At 41.0% G+C, this 18,336-nt stretch overlaps 1 protein-coding gene across 1 annotated transcript in view; it reads right to left on the bottom strand.

The window, feature by feature from the left end:
• LRRK2 (leucine rich repeat kinase 2) overlaps positions 1 to 13,334 on the bottom strand; it is a 97,955-nt gene extending 84,621 nt beyond the window's left edge. The window contains 6 exon segments of the mRNA XM_042469621.1: positions 676 to 764; positions 7,547 to 7,590; positions 7,592 to 7,636; positions 7,639 to 7,659; positions 11,970 to 12,053; positions 13,311 to 13,334. Of these exon segments, the coding sequence (XP_042325555.1) occupies positions 676 to 764; positions 7,547 to 7,590; positions 7,592 to 7,636; positions 7,639 to 7,659; positions 11,970 to 12,053; positions 13,311 to 13,334 (307 nt within the window).
• Positions 13,335 to 18,336: the final 5,002 nt, after the last annotated feature.

Below are 18,336 nucleotides of genomic sequence, written 5' to 3'. Positions count from 1 at the left end.
TTCTCAGTGGCAGGATAATACTCTGGAACTCATTCTTCTTCAAAGCAATTTTCCAAGGTCTGCTTTAAAAGTATATTGTGGGCCCAACTGGCTTTCTTGCACTGATCCATCTAACTGTGCTTGAACTAGTTCTGTCAACTACTATAATGGCTTAATGAAGAATAGGACATACATGGACTGCCATTCTCACTCTCTCTGTCCTTTTTATTTATAACTTGGGCTAAAGGAAACTATTGCATAAAGGATGGCTAAGAAAAGAGAGAAATTATTCATTTGCTTGTATAGTCAACCCTCGTTATTCACAGTTTTTTCCCCCCGCTGATTCAAGCATCCAGTTTCAAAATATTCAAAAATATATATAAATTCCCAAAAGCAAACCTTGATTTTGCCATTTTATATAAGGGACACCACTTTATGGTGCCATTGTATCTAATGGGACTTAAACATCCACGGATTTTGTTATCTATGGGAGGTTCTGGAACCAAATCCCAGCGGATACCAAGGGCCCACTGTACATGGCAAAAACACAAGAAGTCAAATTTGCCTCCCTATAAAAGGTTTCTGTTGGTAAAAAGTTAAGAAAAAAAATAAAACCATCAAAACTCCATGAAGTCTGGTAACATTAAGTGCATGATCCAGCCCTAAGAAATCATATTAATTAGGCAAAAACAGTACCTGAAGAAAGAAGCAGATTTAATGCTTTGAGGCCAACTGTTGAGAGGACTACATTTGCATTGTGGATCTTAAGCATCTTAAGAATGTGCCTAAAGTAAAGAGGAAAGAAAAACACTTGATGTCGATCCAAAATATGCAATGTTGGTTCATAAAGGCAAAGACTGGATGAAGCATAAAATAAACAATTTTTTTTGCACAGTATAAAAAAGCCTAACAACATACATAGATATCTGAGATCCCGTTGTGTAACAAACAGCCAAAGGAGTCTGAATGAGCATCACAAGATATATGGGGATTCTAATGCATCTCAATAGCTAAATGTGGTATTGCCATAAATTAAGAGCATTTACCATATTCTTTTGGACTTTCAGAGAGCCTTTCATGTAGCCAAACACTGTTATAATTTTATAACAACATTAACACCACATTTTCCAAGTTTCTCAATCTTTATAATTGCCTTTCATTTTTTCTGGCTAAGTGAAGCCAGAAGTAATCATGACTGGTCCATGTTATTCTTTTAAAGAGTTTGAGGCTGCTGCCATGCAGCAAAATTTATGCAGTTTGATACCACTTTAACTGTCATGGTTCCATCCTATGGAATCCTGGGATTTGTAATTTGTTAGGGCACCAGAGCTCTCCAACAGAGAAGGCTAACGATCTCACAAAACTACAAATCCCAGAATTCCATAGCATTGAGCCATGACAGTTAAAATAGTGTCAAACTGCATTAATTCTGCAGTTGCAACCTGAATTAGGAGCGCTTCAAAACCCTGCTAGCTTTACTTTTTGCCAAGGGCAATTAACATTTATGGAAAGTACCATATATACTCGAGTATAAGTCAACCTCATGTATAAAATGTAGGGTAGGTTTTGGGGCCAAAATTATGACTTTTGATATGACCCATGGGAAAGTCAGGGATAAAACTTAGGGGCATGTAACAAAGGATTTAAATTATGATGCAAAGAAAAATGATGCCAAAGAACTTAAAAAATTCCCACAGACACAACTGTTTGGATGAGGACTGTACTATGGATGAGGATGGATGGATGAAGGCTGGATGGATGAGGAGGGAACTTTGGTAAATCACAGCAGTGCGATGCATAGAGGGAGGTGACCAGATGTGGGCAGGACTAAGAAAACGTGCACATGTCAAAAAAGATATAAAGTCAAAGAAAATGGTGGCCATGTTAGCAGTAATTACAGCCTTTAACTTTAATGTGATAACTTTGCCTAATTTCAACCTAGAAAAGCTGACCAACATACACAAATGTCTTATTCAAATTCTTCAGAGCCTGATTCATCACTGGTGGAATAGCACCACTGAAATCCCCTTCTCTGAGTAGAATGGTGAAAGGTGAATGCTTAGTCTATCCTGGGAGAACCTAAAAGAAGCACTGACTCCCTCTACTCTTTCAGCGCTCCTTGAGGGGATGCACCAAAGAGCTGGTGCCACCATTTTCTTGCCCAGGCATTCAAAAAGGCCAGAAATGGCACTGTGGTAGAGAGAGTTGAAGATGCTGTTGCCTCTTTTAGGTTCTTCCAGCATGGACTAAGCTCTCGCCTTTTGTCACTCTACTCAGAGAAGGGGATGATTCTGGTTTTGATAAGTTAAGGCACAGTATTTACATTGACCCATAGATAAGTCAACCCAGGTTTTTGGGTTCGTTTTTTTGGCTGAAGTTTCTAGACTTACACACAAGTATATATGGTAACAAAAACATCTCTTGCTATAGCTGTATTTTAATAGTAAAATGGTTTCACTTGATTGTATCTGTCAGAGGGTGAAGGGACAATTTCCATCAGGCATATAGCACAAAGGGAGGTTCAACCAAAGCAAAGCATGAGACAGGGCTCCATGTGCTGCTAGATGGTCATTTGTTTATTGCTTATTGATTTAAAAGCCCAATACATTTCTACCTCTAACAAAGTTGGCCTTCTTCAGAGGCTACATTAAAAATACAAATACAATCCCATTAAACATATTATAAAGGGCAACACAAAATTAGCTATACAGTGGGCCCATGGTATCTGCTGGTGTTTGGTTCCAGGACCCCCGTGGATACCAAATGCTCAAGGCCTATTTTATATGGGGTAGTAAAATGGTGTTCCTTATCTAAAGTAGCAAAATGTTTGTTTCATGAATATTTTTTTAAATTATTTTCAAGCCATAGATGGTTGAATCCATGGATATGGAGGGCTGACTGTACTTTGCATAAGAGGAACTGGAAGGTACAAGACTACAAAAAAAAAAAAAAGGCCTTGGAGGCCCTGTACAGCCCATGTGCTACTCTTTGCCCAAACTATTATAGATAGATGGATTAGTGGGGCTAAGAAACTACTATCCTATTCAGCCTTCCCTAATTTGACCATAATATTTTTCGCTCCCATACTAATGCAAAGAGGTGAATGTACAGGATGATATTCATGAAATGACCGTTTTCATTTACCAGCACACCAGCATAGACTGGTGAAATACGATGCATTTAAAAGCACCAATATCAGTACTACTGTCATCCATGGACTGGTGCTGAAGGTGCCGGGGGCCAGGTTAGCTTCTACCTCTAGAAGAGCCTTTTCCACAGCTGCCCCCGCCCTTTGGAACACGCTGCCCACGGAGCTCCGCTCATCTTCCACCCTGGCCCAATTTAGGAAGGACCTTAAGACCTTCCTATTCAAGCAGGCATTCCCCGACTAAATATCCTGTGGGCCTCCCTCCTCTTTCCGTGGCCATGAGGATGGGCTATCGGGGCCTTTATTTTATTGTTCTTTTAGATTTGTATTGCTGTTGATATGTTTTTAAAATTGTACTTGTTTGCACTTGTTGCACATTGTAAGCCGCCCTGATCTTTTTGGAAGGGCGGGATATAAATAAAGATTTTATTTATTATTATTATTTATTTATTTATTCTATCAAGCTATTCGCTGTTGATCCATAGTGAATTTCCAGGAAAGAAAGAAAGTCATAGGTTGAGTGCTTTTCCCTGGCACATTGGGTTGGGGGGAGAAATCCATGGCAATCCCCCACCTCTAATAGCTTATGAAGCACTGATCTATATGACACATAACATAAAAACTGTCTTGCAATGAAATGATTCATATCAGGGTTCAATAACAGTACCCTCATATTTCCGGCTACTGATCTGAAATAATAGTGGAAGGAGTAACTTAACCACTGTTAAACAGGTTTCTGCCATTTAGAAATAAAATATGCAGCTAACACTAATTAATCTTGATAACTTGTTAAGTTGCCATGGTGTTCTGTCAATATTTATTCTTCTGCACTGCATACTCCAGGGGCAAAAACCAGCACCTGTTCTGCCACCTGGTATCATCAAACTGAACCACACTGACATGCTATAGACAAAAATTCAAACCAGAATAAAACAATTTCACATACTAGGGTGGAACTTCCCCAAAGGCTCTCTTTATTAATCTAGCATTCAATATGTGTAAATAAGATATTATAGGATAAGACAAGTTTTTTCCAACCTTGTGACACCAAATCTGAGCATGTTATGGCTGATCTGGGCAGGTGACTTATGGAAGCATCTTTCCAGGATAGGTCTGGTGCCCATTTGCCATGAAAGGGGGCTTGAGACCAGCAGAGATTTCTGTAAGTCAAAGAAGGGAAGCTATTTCTTCCAGTTACCCCTGAAGCCACACAGCTTCCCATACTATTCCAAGGCATTTTTTAATAATACTGTAGTTGTGTGCCAAAATTGACAGCCAGTCCTAGCTTTTGGACAACTGGCATATACAATGTTATCTATGAAACAAGTACACCGATTCAGATTGGAAGCTACCTCAACTACAGTGGTACCCCGGGATACGAAAGCACCGCCTTACGAAATTTCCGGGATACGAAAAAATCCCATAGGAAAAAACTGTTCCGGGTTACGTTTTTTTTTTCGGGTTACGAAAAATTTTTTTGGTGCTTTTCGGCGCTTTTTCGCACGAAACGCAGCTTTCCAGCGCTAGCGCCTATGGCTTTTTCGGGTTACGAAAAAAATCAGGTTACGAACGCCGCGGCGGAACGAATTAATTTCGTAACCCGAGGCACCACTGTATTGCTAGGAGTATTGCTAGGACAGTGCTGTGTGTAAATACAACTCTGCATTTATTCCTTGGTAAGTTTTTGTTTTGTTTTTTTAAATTAGTTCACTTCAGTGCAAATGTCAGGATTGCATGTAACAGAGAAGCTTGCACTCACAAACTAATGGAGTTAGAAAATGGATTCCCAGTTTCTTTAAAAATGCCTTGCATTGTTCCAGAGGGTCTCCCATCTGTAGGATGTAGGGAAAGGGGCAGCTGAATTCACTCCCATTTCATAAGTAGAAATCCAACTCCACAAAACTCCAGATTCAGGAAGGAACAAATATTCTGAAATACTGTATCCTGATGATCAGAATGGAGCAGCTCAGCCTTGAGGCACAAGACAACTCATGTGGGCTATGGTCAAACTACAAACAAGGACCACGTCCACACAGGCCAGTATATTCTAGGAGCAGCCCAGAGTATTCTTGCCTCAAAGGTGCCCCCCCTACCTAGGCTTTCTGGAGTGTTGCTGGGCAGGTGTTCACATGCTGCCCAAATTTGCCACCCTGCAATGTCTCACCCTCTGAGGCCAAAAACAAGGCACCCAGTGTTGATCATATATCTGGGCACCTCATTCTGATGGCATAGGGAGTGGCTCAGCACAGCAGGACAAGTTGTAAACAGTCACCCTGTATTGCTTTGGTGAGCTCCTGATTTTCTGGGAAGTTCCAGAGCAAAAGGTGAATTTTAAAATTCAGTTGTTAGGGTGGTACACTGTGGGTTCAGTGCTGAGCTGGCCATACATCAACAAGACAGTTCACATCAGAATCAGAGATTGGGCCCTGTATAGTCTGGACTGTGATGATATTTGACTCATGCAGACATGCCCTAGAAGAGCAAGAAGCAGGGACTAACATTCAGGGGGGAGGGATAGATATGCAGAAAAGGAATACAAATTGGCCATTTGGATTAACAGTGTAGTAGAACATCGTTTCAGACTAAATCCCATACAAACGTTTTAGACTTAAACAGAGGCTGGATGATCATTTGTTGTGAGTGCCCTCCATATGTTTGTGTATTCCTGCATGGCAGGTGATTGGACTCGACTGCCCTTCTGGGCTGCATCTGCACTGCAGAAATAATCCAGTTTGGCACCACTTTAACTGCTATGGCTCATTGCTATGGATTTCTCAGAACTATAGTTTGCTGTGGCATCAGAGCTCTCTGACAGAGAAGATTAAATGTCTCTGAAAACTATTGCCAGATTTCTATACCACTGAACCATGGCAGTTAAACAGTGTCAACCTGGATTATTTCTGCAGTCCAGATTCAGCCATGATCTCTTCCAGCTCTATGATACTATGATTCTATGACTTTAACTTTCATAATCACTTGAAACTATCTAAGCTGATTGGGGGCTAATAAGAGTTGTAGATCAAAACAAAAATTACCCCACCACAAAACAGAACAAAATGAGGAAGCTGCCCTGGCATTTACTGAACCTTCTGAAAAGTTGTTTAAGAGGGAAGTGAAATATACCTCCCCTACTTCCTTAAAGCTCTGTGATAATACAGGTGTTGTAATATTTCTCAGCTTTCAGAATTAACTAGGAAATGCTAGGAGCATGTTATTACATACTATAAAATCTATATTTGATCCTGAGGAGTACCTAAAGCACAGTTCAATTTTTAAAAATCTCTATTGTTATTAAATCTGTTTCCACAAAAAAATGTTAACAAGCAAATGTTCAATGGTAGTGGTTGGCATGTTCCAGATGTTCAGTGTTTTTCAAACAGTATTTTATGCCCAGGATGGTTTGTGGCATGTTTTGCTACCGCGTGATTTTCTGGCTGGCCAGTCTGCAGTGTCTCCCATGTTCCTTGATTCTTGTTTGCACACTGCGTTTGGTGGTCCATATGTAGATTTGGTCTGCAGCTGCATGGGTATGCAGTAGCAGAACATGCACAAACATCCGGGCATAAAATACTGTTTGAAACACACTGAAATCTGGACCATGCAACACTACCATGTCAGGATGCACAGGGAAGCCATTGAATCCACAAACACCTTGGACAATTTCAACAGGAAAGAGGAAACCCTTAAGTAAAAAAATTTGGTTCCAGTCCTGAAAAATAGCAAGACAATGTATATTTTAAATTATACTGATGCTGTTTTCTTTTCTTTATTTTTTAACTGGTCAAAGACCGAATAAACTATTTACATTACATTACATTAGCAAGACAAAGACTCAACAATGCAAATGAGAAATCTCCCAGCAGACAATAAGCACTATCAAAGAGACTAATCCTATTTTGCAGACCCCTCTCACCTGAGGCCTGCCATTCACAATCCACATGCAACTAACACTCCTGCCTTTCCAGGTCACACAGTTTTATACCCAGCTCCTTTCCAGGCAAGCATTCTCTGAAGATGCCAGCCCCAGATGCTGGAGAAACGTCGGAAGAAATCTTCTAGAACTGAAACACATAGCCCGAAAAACCACAAAAAACTATAAACCTAGATATAGGAACACCATTTACTATGCCATTGTATTTAATGGGACTTGAGCAAGGGGAAATAAAGATAAAATCTATGGATATTGGTATCTAAATGGGGTCCTGGAACCAAACCCAGCAGATACCATGGGCCCGCTGTCTGTCTCAATGAGCATCTGGATCATGCATCCAAACAATCTTTGGCCCAAATGTTTTAACAAAAGTAATCTTCTTTTGATTTGCTGAGCAACTGAATAAGATGAAATGGAAGAAAAAAGAGAATGGTTTCTGTAGTAACTAAACTGCGCACAGTGTATATTTAATAATATGAATATACTTATGATGAACACCAAGCACATCCCAGTCCTTTCCAATATCTTGAGGAGATGCCTAACCTCTGAAGAGTGTCTGGGCAAATTTCAATAAGTTTGCGCAAAGAGATGACCAGCCCACCTAAAGCCATAACAAAAACATAGCTAGTTTTAAAGCCACAATAAAAACAACGTTAGTCTTTAAAGAATACATCGACTTTCTTATATCCTGCTTAATTCTTCAAGTAGAAAGTGTTTGGAATGGTCCATGACAGTGACTAATTTAGTACACTATTCAAGTCATGAGCAAGTTTATTTGTTTTGAAAGGGCACCAGTTGTAGCTTAATTTCTGTATTCAATCATGAATATTATTCACACACATTGCACAAAACGAGTATTCATGCATGGGGACAGATAGGTATCTTAGATCTTAACGTTCTGCCTCCAAATCCCTGGTTGATTGGCAGTCACAGGAACAGAGTTGACATCTATGGCATTCGTTACATGACATATTAAAGGCTAAATTCACTAACAGGGATAGGGATCTCCCAACTTAGTGATTCTTGTTATAAAAAGATTCCATCACAGAAACTGCTTGACAATTAGGTCTTCATAGAAAGAAAAACTTGTGAACCCATAAAATATACATCATAACCAGAGATCTTGTGAGTCCACAACTGGACAACACTCCAGTTTTTGAAAATATACTATTTAAAATAGCAATAATGCAAATTACATGCAGAGTGTGAATGGGTACACAGTTTAAATGGTTGGGTCTCTCTCAACATATTGGGGGAAGTTGGGCATTATGATTGTATGGGAAACCTGTCGTATTTTGGTGCGGTCTAATTTACAAGTGAAAGCCATGAATGCACATTGTTTTTTACTTGGATGCCTTCTAGTGTCTGTGACTCACAAATTAATATCTCAATGTCCTGAAGTGCCTCTACTTTACCTATTGCAAGATGTAGGAAATCTTTTAAACCCACCAATTTGTCTATGACTTCAATGAGCCTGCTTCAACATGGTAGGAGATTATAATCCTATTGATTGGATTGTGGATTGCAGTCTAAAATATGGGGGCTAAGTGTGTATCCCTGAGTTTGCAAGACCTGAGCAAGGCTGTTGATTACTTAGAGGTTTCGTCATTCATAGGGTCATCAATAAGTAGAGTTGTCTTGATGGGTTAACAACACACAAGATGCTACTCTGATCCGAGGTGTCAGCATATGGTGCTTTGCTACAACTTTGGCTCACAGCGAATGAAGGAACAAAGCAGGCTTAAGCTTAGGGGGTTATGGACTAGTGGAATGGGAAAAAGTGACGCGCCAGAAATGTGATCTGTCGATTCAAGGGGCCTCAAAATGGCGCTTGTGTTCTCATGCCAATATAACCTGGACCGTAGAGGCACTCAGCAGACTGAAACGATAAAACTTTTCCTGGAATCTACCACTTCAGGGTGCAGGTCAACAGTTGCACATTGAATCTTTCCACCAGTCTAAAACTACTTACATAAAAACCACAAATACAGAAAAAGGAGTATTCCTTGACGTACTCTTTTTATACGTTTATTTCATCAGTGCATTGCTCAAATGCTTCCGGGCACATCATCCTTTAGGATTCCCCTCCCACAATAAAGAAAACAAAACCTTTAAGTAAACTGATTCAGTCATACCACAAGTCCTCTTCTTGCACTGCAGCACAAAGCAAGTTATGGACTGGACTATTCATTGGGGATATGAAAAAGACTACTGCAGTATGTATTAGCCAAAATTCAGTTGCTAGCCCAAACTAGAGTAGACCCATTGAATAATTGCTGAATGATTACAACACTTATGCAATTCCACTGCTTCAGTAGATTACTCTGGAGGGATTAACAATTGGATTTAGGCAAACCTCAGGCTCTTTGACTATCTAGAAGATTAAATTCATACAGTGAATTCTGATTAACAGAAGAGTTTTTGTTTCTATCCAATTGAAATCCTGGGCGTAAGACAATATGAAGACATTTTCAAGTCACAAAAAGAACAAGCAGAAACACCACAGAACTCTGGACAGACGGACTGTTTGCATCTGTTGAAAACCTCTTCATTTTATGCTAGCTACTTGCCCAAACCATTTCCACTTAGAAATAGAGCAGTTTTGCACCTCCAACTGGTTCTCTCTTTAAAATCACTGCTTGAGATCTGATATTTTTGGCTCATTGCAACAATATGCCACACAAATGTGTTCTTCAAGTAAAACATTTAAATCAGTTGTATCAAGAGTCGCTCTAGATTAAACATTGCTCATTTCTTAGCATTCATACACATGATTCCTAGCAATTTGTTTGAAAAGAACTGCAACTTCATATTCCAGTGACAAGCATTGCATGTAAATCAGGGTGAGAACTGTGCAGCCCTCCGTATTGCTGAATTACAGCGCCCAGCATTCTTCACCATTGGCTTATGTTGGCTAGCGTGTTGGGATTTGTAGTTCAGCAATATTGGAGAGCTAACAACTTCCCATGAGACCCAGTGTGGGGTGTACAGGTTTGAGTGTGGGATTAACACGGAGTACCGGGTCCATTCCTAGTGTGGCCATGAACTCACTGGATGATGTTTGGGCAAGCACTTGCTCTCAGTCTCGTAGGGAAAGCATGGCAAACCTCCTCTGAACAATCTTGCAAGGAAACCCAATGAGAACGTCCCCCTTAGAGTACCATAAGTCAGACATTATGTGAAGGTACACTCAACAACACAGGGATGTGCCAAGGGGGGGTTCTTGGGGTCCCGGACCCCCCTTCCATTAGAAAATGGAATGGGTGTGTGCTGCTGCTCGCAGGTCCCAAGCCCCATTATAATGGTGGCACTTGTCTGGACCCCCCCCCTTCCTAAAATCCTGGCTACGTCCTGAACAACACAATACCTGTCCTGCTACGAATCAAGCAAAGCTGAGTAACTGTTCGCAACAGATAAACTTGCACATTCTTTTAAAACATTGATTACTGTAATATTCATGTTATGAGTTATGGTCGCTGGATTTTGTAAGTTCGTAGGTTTTTTTGCTTTGTTGTCATCCTGTAGATCCTTTGCTATATGCTCTCTAAATGTTACCCTCAACTTATCGTGTGTCATAGTAAAATCCACCAATTTTGGCCCCAAATCTGCCCTCAATTATACATTAGGTTACGTATAGTTGAGTTACAGTAGCCGGTTAGAATCCCAAGCCTAATTACAAGTTATAATTCTGGGGTTCATTCTGCCTCAACTTGCCAGTGTTTAAATTTAACCATAATTGGAGAGCAGCTATTTAAATTTGCAATCTCTGCCTTAGGAGAGTGCTTTAATATATTGTGGAGAGTATATATGTAACAGTTAAAGCTTTTTTTTCTGCCACAGAAATAATTGGCAAATTTTTGCCTATCACAAAATGCCAAAAGAACAAGGAAAAAGTCCAAAAAAGGGCGAATCTTACTTCCACGTGTGGTCAAGTCGCTCTTGGTCACCAGGTGACCAAATGTCATAACTGCAAAGGAGGGCAAGGCCCTGCTAAATGTAGGACATACAAAATGAAAGCTAAAACGCTCATATAATGTAAATTCATGCTTCTTTGATCTAAAAACCACTGCAGAAATAATCCATTTGAGACTGCTTTAACTGCCCTGGTCGTCAGTACTAGGGAACCTGGGATTGTGTGTTTATTGTGGCACCAGACCTCTGTCTGACAGAGGCTAAATGTCTCACAAAACTACAGTTCCCAAATTCCCTAGCATGGAGCCAAGGCAGTTAAAGCAGTCTCAAACTGGATTATTTACACAGTGTGCCTTGGACTTTAGTCATGCTCAGAATGGAGGACGTCTTGAAAGTCTTCTTGGTCAGAAGGCTGATACGTAGGACATGTCCGGAAAAGGAGGATTCCTGGTTATGCTGTATGAGTGTGTGTGTGTGTATGTGTGTGTGTGTGTGTCTACATGAGTGTGTGTGTGTATATATGTGTGTTATGACATGTGTGTACACATGAGTTGTGTTGTGGTTGTTGTATATATCTATAATGTCGTGTGTGTCTTACATAGTGTGTGTGTACATATGTGTGTATAATATGTGTGGTACACATGATTGTGGGTCTGTGTGTATATATGTGTGTGTATACATGAGTGTAGGAGTGTGTGTGTGTGTATATACATGAGTGTATGGTGGGTGTGGGTGTGTGTGTGTGGTGTGAATACACACCACACATATATGATAGTAAAAATACAAATAAAAACAGGATTTATATATATCACACAACACACACACATTGTTGATGTCAACTCACAGTGGTGGCGTTAGATTAGTATCCTGACAAATTCTTTAGAGGGAGAGAAAGGGAAGGAAATCATATTACCTGGGATATTCCGGATACCAGATTAACGCCGTATTTTTATTCCCTTTTTATTATTATGGAAATGCACTCCAGACCAAAATATTTACCTGTTGCACACTTGCCACTCTCATGTAAGAGACCAGAACCAAAGCAAGGCAGGTGGAGGTTCTTGCCACTGAATAACTTGGAACCTGAGAGGAGAACAAAAGAAAGAAAGAAAGAACAAACAGTAAAAGTTATAAAGGCATATAAGGAGGGAGAGATAGGGGGGAGAAATGAAAAGAAGCCTCTGTCCACGTTTCCTGGGAATAAATGAAAGTGGCCAAAGGGAGGAAGCTTCCAAACTTTTTGTACTACTACGTCTTTGCCAGGAGGCGAGGGAGAGGGGTCTTGCAATATCTGGACAAAGTGTCGATCTGTTTCCCCTCCTGTACGTTTTTCAGGCGGACGATGAGCTTCTTGAGGGCTGCCTCCTCTCTCCTATCCTCTCTTCCTGCTCCTCCTGGTCCAAGTCGTGGCCTCCCTTCTCCACGGCCATGGCTGCTGTGTTGTCTCAAGTTAAACTGGGGCTAATAAAGATGGGGCAAGCCATTCCCAGCCTTGGCTGAGAGTTTCCCTCATCCTCTCCCCCCTTCCACGCAACAGGAGAGACAGAGAGAAAGAGCGAGGCGGGCTCCCTCCCTCAGCCAGCCCAGGAAAGGAGAGGGTCATAGGAAGCCTCCTCCTCCTTCTCCTCCCCCTGCTTTGCTTTCCCTTTCCCCCTTGGCTTGCTTGCAAGGGGTCAGAGGGTGCCATGGCTGCCCTGGCCCAAGATGGCGTGAGGCACTCAAATGGCGCCCAGTGGCTATGAAGGAGGAGGAGGAGGAGGGGAGGGGGAAGGAAGGAGGTAAAGGGCAGGTCCATCTCTGGGGGAGACAGCTCTCTCTCTTGGAGAAGAAGGTAATGCCTTGGCTCCGTCTTTTTCTTCCTGCCTCTCTCCCTTTTTAACCCAAACATGTTGGATATGGTTTTTCCCAAGATGATAGTGATAGTAGTATATTTTTTATATATCTCTATTTGTTCAGTTTTTTTTCTCTGGGTAGTATTTTTATTTTGGAGGTTCTTTTGCCTGTGTGGGGCCAAATTAAAAATAGGTGAACTTCCTAGGGCTGCAATAGGTTTGTAATTGAATCTTATTGGATTAATAATATATGATATTATATTATTTAATAGGTTAAAATAACTTGTGTTAAAGCTAAATGTGATATGGCGCCGGCACTAGATGCGAAAGCAATATGAAAAGGTCAGACACAGAGGATTTCTGGGGAAAGGGAGAACTATGCCAACTTGTTTGCTAAGTGAGCGCGACTTGCATCGCTCTCAAAGACTTCTTTCTCCTTGTTGGTTTTCCTGTTATATAAAAGATCGTTTGTTTGGGTATTAGAGAATTTATTCTTTTTTAATCTTACTGTGGATCCTGATGTAGAAAGCATTTTACGCTTACTGTTTCATGTATGCCTTGGCTGGCCTACTGTAATAACACCCCCATCGATTGTAAGATTTGTGTATTTTAGAAACTTGGGTGTGGAGATATTGAACATTTTAATTATATATTAGTAGGAGAGAGAGAGATAGTATATACTTGGGACTCTATGTGGGACCTTATGTATATCGGGGTGATTTTGGTGGGCCGAAATTAAGTGATTTTGTTTATGACCTGAATAGTCGGGACAAACTTTAGAGGCATGTAACAGAGGATCTAAGGATAAGCAAAGGAAAACGGCCAAATATGTAGAAATTCCGCAGGCAAATCTGTGTGAGTGTGTTTCACACTAAAGGTGCTGAGGGTAGTAGGGTGGATCAGTACTTTCCAGGACAGATTACAGTATTGTCCAACAGTCTTGAGATTATGCCCAGAATGTGTTCCCCAAATCTCCGGGATTCCCCAATATTTACCAGAATATTCAGTCAAAACCCTGGGGAAATTATTAATACCGGATTTGGTCTGCAGATTTCCGGAATTGGGCAAGCTTGGAGTTACATTTTGCCTTTCATGTTGACATCTAATGTTATTGTTTTAGATTGTTACGCCATCTTGGGCGTGGTTTTGTTTTATTTTTTTTTTGATTTTTTTATTTGTACCCCTAATGTAAGAGACTGTGTGGAATTTACAGTGCTCTGTAGATAATGTTGGATATATCTCTCTATGATTTGGATATGAGGACTATATGCACTATTTTCTCTCCTCAAGGGAAGGTAGGTTTGATCAAACCTGGAAAGCGGATTACAAATAAACTTTCTTTTTTTTATTTTATTTTATTATTATGGGCGGGTGACCGGGTTGTCCTGCACGGTGGAGGATGGAGGGCCCGCAAAATGGAGGGCTTTGAGGGGGGGGAATGGGGGATCTTGCACCAAATAAAGTAAACATTCTTATTAAATGTAAATTATGCTTTCTTGGGGCATGCTCAATGGAGGGCATGGCAATAAAAGCTATAAACGACTCCTAGAAATGTAATTCATGCTTCTTGTGGTTGGTCTCAAAAATTGGGAATATGTGGCCAAATGAAAAGCTAAACATAGAATATACATTCATGGTTCTCAGTCCTTGGTTTTTTTTTTTTTAAGATGGAGACGTTTTGGTATTTCTCCTTGGGCAGAAGGCTGAAATGTAGGACCATCATTGGAAAAGGGGATGTTGTTTGGTTACTCTGGGTGGGGATGAGATATGATGGTATTTTGTATGTTGTATTTTTTGGTTGTTTTTTATGCTGGCTGGTGACCAATGATAACATTTATCATTTATCACTGGCATAACGTTTGACCCTTGCTAGCCTCTATTACTGGCCTGGAGACTCTACTCTCTCTCTCTCGCGACTTTCAACTTACTTTTTTGAATGAAGGGATTCGCTCTCATTTTTGCAGCGATTCAGAACTGATTCAGAATCGGGGGTTCGTTTTCCCCTCGTTTACTGTGATCGAATCTCTTCGTGTCATTTTAACCCTGTTGGGCGTTCATTTTGCCATCGTATCATTTTTAAATCGGGGGTGGCCTTCACCTGGGGGGAACAATTGCAGCGCGATCCGAATTGTTTGGTAGCAGTTCACACTCTGAAGCTGCAATCACTGCGGCTCTTTTTGGAAAAAATGCTAAGGGACCGTGCCAATTGCGCCAGTTTTTTAAGGTGGGCTTGTTTTCATCGCCTGCCTCCAGTGTTAACTTATGGAAATAATCCAGTTTAACATGGTTTTATTTCTGTAGTGTGAATGCTCCTATAATAAACTACCTTAAAAAAATTTTGTAATTACATTGCTGATTGTGATCTGTATTAGGAGACCTTCATAGGTGAGTCTCATTCCCTGCTCTTTTCTAGGTAAGGAGGCATAGGATACATGCGCATTTCCACTATTCACCGAACAGGAACCCGCTCTCCAAATGACTTCAGCTGCTGTGTTCTGATTGTGCTGTCTGTCGATGAATCTTTTCTTGGCTTGCTCTGGCTCTGCTTCCACAGACTGCCCCACCTATGTTCTTGGATAGCTTCACCGGCTCTCTTCATCCTCTTCCAAACTAGCAGACTTCAGCAGCGTTTTCTGGTCCTTTTTGACTGGCTGTCCCAAAGTGTGTTGCTGGAGGACTGTTGTTATCCCCTTAGCCTTGTCCTGTGCAGTTCCCTAAGACTCCTTGGAGTCCCCTATAATCTTTAACCTCTACATGAAGCCATGGGGGCACGGGGGAGGCATCAGGGATTTGGGGGTCAGATGGCATCAGTGGTAGATGATATCACTCTTTTAGTAATGATGCCAAAGCAGAGCGTGTCAAAGTCCTGAATTGTTTTACACTCATCCCTCTCTGTTCGCAGACTCCAGTCTGCCGCTCGCAAGGAGGGACAAAAATGGCCTGCACAGGAGTGCGCCACCACTGTACCAATGAGAAATTGAATATTTGTGGTTTTCGGGCGTTTGGGGTGGGGGGGGGGCGGAATGAACGGATCCCCCATGAATTGGGAGGGACGACTATATATTATTATTATTAGTATTATTAATTATTATTATTATTATTATTACCAAGGTCCTTAGAATTAGTGTGGTTGGGGGTGGTGGTAGTCATTGAGATCTCTTAATGAAGATGCTATAATTGATCAGAATATGTATGACAACATTTTGTTATTAATAATAATAATTATTAAAATTATTTTATTAAAAGAGATCAATCAGAGACTAGCAAGGCATTAGTGTATTTGGAGCCTTCATAAAGAGTCTGAAGTAACAAATTACTTGAGGCGAGCACCAAACCAGTGTTGTATAGAGCCATTCTCTGTTATTCTCCTTTATGGGTCTGAAACATGGGTCACCTATCGCCAACACCTATGACTTAAATGCTTTCATCACGCTGTTTACGCCAATTCTAAATATACACTTGGACAACTAGGTGACAATGTTCTGTCCTTGAGCAAGCGGGATCACCGCATTGAGGCCATGCTATTGAGGACGCAGCTGCGCTGGGCAGACATGTTTCTAGGATGAAGAACCATTGGCTCCCAAAATAGTTCTATGGTGAACTGCATCGCTGGTCAGTGTAAGGGGATCGCTCCAAGAAGAGATACAAGGACTCCCTGGAAACAAACATCGGCTTGGCCAATTGTCACCAACAATGGTCCGCCCTGGCCTCTGCATCGGGAGGCATGGAGATGCACTATCTTGATGCTGCAGCCTTTTTAAAATCTGCCAAGAGTTTGAAGAGAAACGCAACGCAGAAAGAACACAACTTGAACATCACCCAAGGAGACATTTGCTGTGCTTTTGCAACTGGACTTGTTTATCTCGGATTTGGCCTTGTTGTAGTCATCAAACACTTGTAGGAAGCGTGGGATGAGTCCTTCCTGATTTATTCGTGAAGAAAAGCCGAGAGAGAGGTTTCACTTTTTCTCCCGAATTGGGATCAAGGTGGCTTACCTTTTTAAAAGAACAATCAGCCAAAAGCATACAAAAAGTGAATTAATGGATGAAACTATTCACTGTATTTTAAAAAATTCAAACCTTCAATTAAGGAATAACAAATGCAATTTAAAAGATTTTAAAGCTTCAAAAACAGTTCACTTTAAACAACACAGCACCTCTTCAAAAACTTCCCATTTAAAAGGCTCTCTTGGTCCCCCTGGTGTGTGTGAATGTGTGCTGGGTGTGATGTAGAATCAAACTATAGGTTGTAATAAAATTTTCTTTGTAGATGTCACAAGTGTTATGTTGATCTGAAAGAATATCCTGTCTTGACCATGTTTTTTTAAAAAGAAATCCTTTGTTTGTGCCAAATGTTCAGCTCTGTGGCCTTTCAGCAAGATCACAGGGACTTCCATAATCAAATGAACAGTGTATATGGTGCCAGTTGGCCACATTTTTATCTTCTTGGCTGCTTGCCACATGTGTCACCAGGGAGAAAGGGGGAAAAAAAAGATAGCAGCTGACCATTTTGATGCTGTTTTTATGAAGGGGATGTGAAAATAAACCCTGTCCAAGTGGTAGTTACATATGGATTTTACACTTTGATATCTGTATCAGTAAAAGAGTTCCATGTGACACTATTAGTCATTAAGCCTTTTATTAAGGTGAGGTGTTTGTGTAACCCAATTTAATTTTTGAAAAATATGTACACTGCATAAGAGCTCTTGTTGGGAGCGGAAAAGGAGTGGGTTGTCTTAGATGGACACATGCACCCATCTCTTGATTCCTTTTTATTTCCTTTTGAAGTTGACTTTATAGAAGAACAAACAGTTCATAGCTCAACATTCAGCATAGCAAGAGCTTCTGGTAAATTTATCGAGAAATGTGTCACCTAATCATATGCCCCTAAACAGGATATCTGTCTGTATTCCCACCGTTACTTATATTCAATGTGTAGAAGAGAAACAGGATTTCACAACAGTCTCCTTGCCACCCATGCATAATGTATTCATTTTATCCCTGCATTTTGGCCAGGCCACTCTATTGCACTAACATGACGAAGTGACACCCTGGGCCCCATTCCCACTACCTTTTGTGCGAAGCACAACGGGGCTATATGACCTCGTTCAAATTTGAACCACTTCTGATCCTCATTCATCGATTAGCAGGAGGAAGGTCCGGGCAAACACAAATACCCGGGGTTTCTGACACTAGTTTTGCAGAGGTCTTTTTTGTAAAATGCGATTCTGATGTGTGTCCATAAGTGGGAACGCCAGTTAGAATCATGTTTTTTGGGGGGGGGGGGATAGAGTTGACATCACTTCCTGCATGCATGTGTGGGATGCACCATGATGGCGCCGCTTGTCCATGGACTAGGGTTAAGGTAGTTGTTGCGGTTGGTGCGTTGCTCCCTAATCCTAGTTCACCGACAGCACGTCCTTTATGGCGGTGTGTACCGGTCCCATTGTTTACCATTCATGTCCACCATGACAAACTTGTTTCATACTCATTGCTAAGTTTAGGAGTTTTCCCCCAAACTTGCTTGCCAACTTT

Source organism: Sceloporus undulatus, chromosome 5, assembly GCF_019175285.1.
Source record: "Sceloporus undulatus isolate JIND9_A2432 ecotype Alabama chromosome 5, SceUnd_v1.1, whole genome shotgun sequence".
Lineage (NCBI taxonomy): Eukaryota > Metazoa > Chordata > Lepidosauria > Squamata > Phrynosomatidae > Sceloporus > Sceloporus undulatus.
The sequence above is the reverse complement of the archived record's forward strand: the minus strand, read 5'-3'. Positions and strand labels throughout refer to the sequence as shown.